We start from the raw sequence: 4,102 nt of genomic DNA, 5'->3' as shown, positions 1-4,102 counted from the left end.
ATCGATTTCTCTTAGTGTTTCCGGATGTCCTCTTACTCTTTGTAGATCGCTGCAAATTACATTTAGGAGCCTTCTACTCGAAACTTTGCGCCCATCACACTTTACTTTCCTCTGAACAATCTTGACAAGCTGAAGAGTCAATTGAATAATTACAAAACAGTTTATAAAACATTAAAATGAATTTATTACAGAAAAATATATTTAATGTCTGCCAATAAAATGAATATGCATCGACTGAGTTTACGATCATGCGGTTATACGCAATGTCGAATACAATAAAAATCCCAACATGTGGTTGAAAATCGTATCTACAGTAATTATTTATACACGTTTAGCAGAAATATTTTATTACCCTTAATATATAAATAAGTTTTTAGTAATAAAATAAATATTTAACTGTTTTATGCGTAAAGTATTTAATCGAAGAAAGTTTCAAATAATAAAATGATATATATGAATATTGTGTTGTCACAAAAGTACACTTATTAAAAACGGATTAATTAATTTTTAATAATATTTCATGTAAAGGAAGTTGAATGAAAAAAGTAAATGCAATGACAATAACAGACAAGTGTTGTGAATACAATGAATAATAATATTCGTTGTTTCTGAATTTAAAGTAAACAATTGTTTCCTTGCTGAAATAGATATTAATTGCACAAACATACCAGGAAGTTCTTAATATTTAACTATTGCTCATAAAACATCTGGAATTACACGGAACATATGTGAGAATTGACCAATGAAAGAAGACAGCACTGTGTTGAATCGGTATAAATATGAACAAAATCGAGAGAATTTCAATTCACACTGCTCATCTTTTAGTCCAGATTTCAAGAAAGAACTGAAAACAAAAATGAAACTTTTGATCTTGATCGTCGCTTCTGTGATGATAATAGGTGAGAATTTTTTACATAATACTTTTGCACTTTGATTTTGTAATTGAAAATTAATCAGTGAATCACCCCTCATTGAATGTTTGATTCAAGTTTAGACAGACTTTAAGAGTTATAAGAATATTTGATTTTATACTAAGAGGGGAGTGATTGATAGTATAACAAATTTGATTAAATAAGATGTAAAATTTCTTAATATGTAAACATAATAAAATTCGAAATTATAGAAAAATGCTGAGAGAATAATAATTAGCATTAAATTCTGAACGAAAGAGGAAGAGGGGTGACAGGTACACCATAACTAAAATTGACATGCAATCCACGAATAATTAAACAAAATAAGCGTTGTTTTTCACAAAATTTTTATATGAATGATCTAAAATAAGAAATAATTCATATTTGTTTTTTTACACAGGAATCCAGGCTAAGGATGGATATCCGTTGGGAAGGGAGCAATGTACAATCCCTTGTTTATTCGATAATGACTTTTGTAATAGAAAGTGCGTTGAACAGAAAGGAAAGTCGGGTTACTGCTATTTTTGGAAACAGTCATGCTATTGCGAGGGACTTCCCGACGACAAAGTTTTTGATCCAGCAACTAGTAAATGTAAAGGTTAAAGTGATGTCACAATTGTTTTTCAGTTTGATGCAATTGTAGTCTTATAAAATAAAATTACATATTTCTGCAAATATTAAATTCAATTGTACATTTACTTATTCAATCGTGGAAAATTAACTTCAATATAATTACTAAGAAACATATTTAATTAATAAAACTTTGACTTTGATAGCATTCAAATGGTAATTCCTTAAAATTTTTTAATACTTGTTAGTAAGTAAAAATAACTAAGTTATACGCACACAGATTCTAGTAAAGTGTGTTTGGAAATGCGACTACTCATTTACTTGACGACTTTTATTGGATATAAATAATTATATTCGGATGACTATGTTATATGTTTGATCGGATATAGGAACGTAATACACGTAAAATCTGCCTTATCTGAAATAATTCTCTATGGATAAGTGAGCTGTATTTAAGTAATACAGGTTAAAAAATCCGTAAAAATTCAATATAACCCATTGCTTAGACGCGAACCGAGGACCAACTGCCATTATGCAATGGTTTTAGTTGCTCGGTCACTGGTGGACTTTCGGAAGGGCAAATCCCGCATTGTATCATTTCGGTTATTTATGAGTATCGTTAAATGAATTTTTATTTATTGAACATTATTTTAATTTTATGGTAGTCATAGTTTTATTGTGGTTTCTATATGCTAGCTACTATATGAAGGGGAAGATTACTCAAGTCTTGTCTTATGAGAAAAAACAAGTATACATTGTTGGATGTATTGAATAAACAATAATTATTTGTTTTATTCAAAACTATTGTGAACATTGTTGATACTTATTATGATAAAGTTCGAAACATCTCTTACTTTTTATATGAAATTAACAAAAATAATTAAACTAAAATCTGTACGACTAAGGAAACCAGTTACCTAAGAGATAACGCCTATAGGTTAAGACGTACCTAAGAATAAAATTAAACAGAACAACATAAGCCAATATTTCGTAAGTAATGTATTTTAAATACAAATATTTTTATTACGTCGCTGTCGCATATTCTATTATTACAAACATCACAAACGTTTTTCTATATTTTTTTCTCAATTCCAGCACATAGGTCATTCACTTATTTCTTACGTTTTAAGCACTGAATCTTTTCACATGATTGTCTGCACAAAGATTATTAAACCAATGGCTTTTCCTTTTTTTTGGCTTTATTCGTAAATGAAATTTTTATTGTTTGTATCTTTCAACTGCTCATTTTCTTTTATTTTTTTTCCCTTGCCATCGAGGTTGTCTCTGGATTGCGTAAATAAAAGAAAAGACTATTTTTCATAAATTTTTATTGTCATTTCTTCCCTGCAATTCTGTTTTCTGTATTAAAACGATCATATGACGAACATATCAAACTCAGTTCTTTATAACTTGCCATCCTATAATTATTTTCGAAGTCATTCTAGGCACAAAAAAATTCGAGCCAGAAAGAATTTAAATTACCTGTACTTTTATTAACAATTCAACCGCATTTAGTAAAATTGTTAATATATAGTAACGTGCTCACCAAAGCGAACACGTGGAATTTGTGAAACTGATACAAGTAAATGCATTATCCACTAGCGCGAAAGCAGTTTATTGGCAAGAGATGAACAACCAAAATGTATTTAAGAAAATCCATTACCCGAATCGGATCATACATGTTTTTATATTGGAGCTGTAGATTTTGGTGCTTAACGTACGAAGATTTGCCCGATACGAATAAGCGTTATGAATAAGTAAAGTCACAAAGTAATTTTTCAACGTTAGAAACGGTGAAGGATGAATTTATCCGAACTTCAAGTAACAACAGTACGTATGCACATACTATAAGCGGATGAATATATAAACATCTAGTGAAATGAATGAACTCCCAAAAACTTGTGACTATAAAATAAAATCAACAAATGATTCTGTTCGAATGGTTTTCTGTGTTTTGAACTCTGAGTTTTTAGAGGCATTATTACAGAGACTCGAATGAAAGTTTTAATCTGTTTCGCTCATTACGGGCATTGTTCCATCGCACAGAATTTCAAAATTTCTACTCAGTGACGCCCTCAAGATATGTAAATGAAACGTACTGGCTATAAATAAGGGCACCGTATATTACGCAAAAATCTTCAAACTGTATCTATGACGTAAAATCGCTAGTATAATCTAACGTCGACTCAGCTTACCCACAATGTGGCAATGGTTGCATTCGAGCTACCATGGCTTCGAAACCAATAAATGGGTATTTGATCAACATATGACAAACTTACACTTGTCAATAGACAAGTATCTTTTATTAGTTTTCTTTTATATATGAATAATACTTTCCTTCATAATATTGATAAATTAATTTAATAAGAAATGAAAATAAATAATAGAATACATATTGCCGTCCTAATGACCAAATATCCATAAGAGTAAATAACTTTCAAATACGAAAACAGTTCATACACTGTAATGTAATTATTGTAACACAGAGACCCAATGTGTCGTATACGACACGTTGAAAAGTTTGCTCATCTCATAAAATATTGTTATTAATATAGTTTTTAAAAAATACTCTTATATAATCTTAGAAGTCTCCTGAACAAAATCATGCATAAATTGTAAAA

At 29.6% G+C, this 4,102-nt stretch overlaps 1 protein-coding gene across 1 annotated transcript; it reads left to right on the top strand.

Moving 5' to 3' along the window:
* The first annotated feature begins 727 nt into the window (after positions 1 to 727).
* On the top strand, positions 728 to 1,593 carry LOC111634654 (beta-neurotoxin Css9-like). The gene is made up of 2 exons (XM_023379488.1): positions 728 to 899; positions 1,312 to 1,593. The coding sequence occupies exons 1-2, from the start codon at positions 743 to 745 to the stop codon at positions 1,512 to 1,514; spliced, it is 360 nt and encodes a 119-aa protein (XP_023235256.1). The 5' UTR covers positions 728 to 742; the 3' UTR covers positions 1,515 to 1,593.
* The last annotated feature ends 2,509 nt before the right edge of the window (positions 1,594 to 4,102 follow it).

This window comes from Centruroides sculpturatus, unplaced genomic scaffold (assembly GCF_000671375.1).
Source record: "Centruroides sculpturatus isolate CEXI.00-Female unplaced genomic scaffold, Cexi_2.0 scaffold899, whole genome shotgun sequence".
NCBI classification, from domain to species: Eukaryota; Metazoa; Arthropoda; class Arachnida; order Scorpiones; family Buthidae; genus Centruroides; species Centruroides sculpturatus.
This window is presented reverse-complemented; position numbering and strand designations above follow the sequence as displayed.

Excerpts from the sequence above, each read along its gene's own strand:
- LOC111634654 (XM_023379488.1), top strand. The coding sequence starts at position 743 with ATGAAAGAAGACAGCACTGTGTTGAATCGGTATAAATATGAACAAAAT. Across the intron at positions 900-1,311 it reads CGCTTCTGTGATGATAATAG|GAATCCAGGCTAAGGATGGA; the intron begins GTGAGAATTTTT and ends TTTTTTACACAG.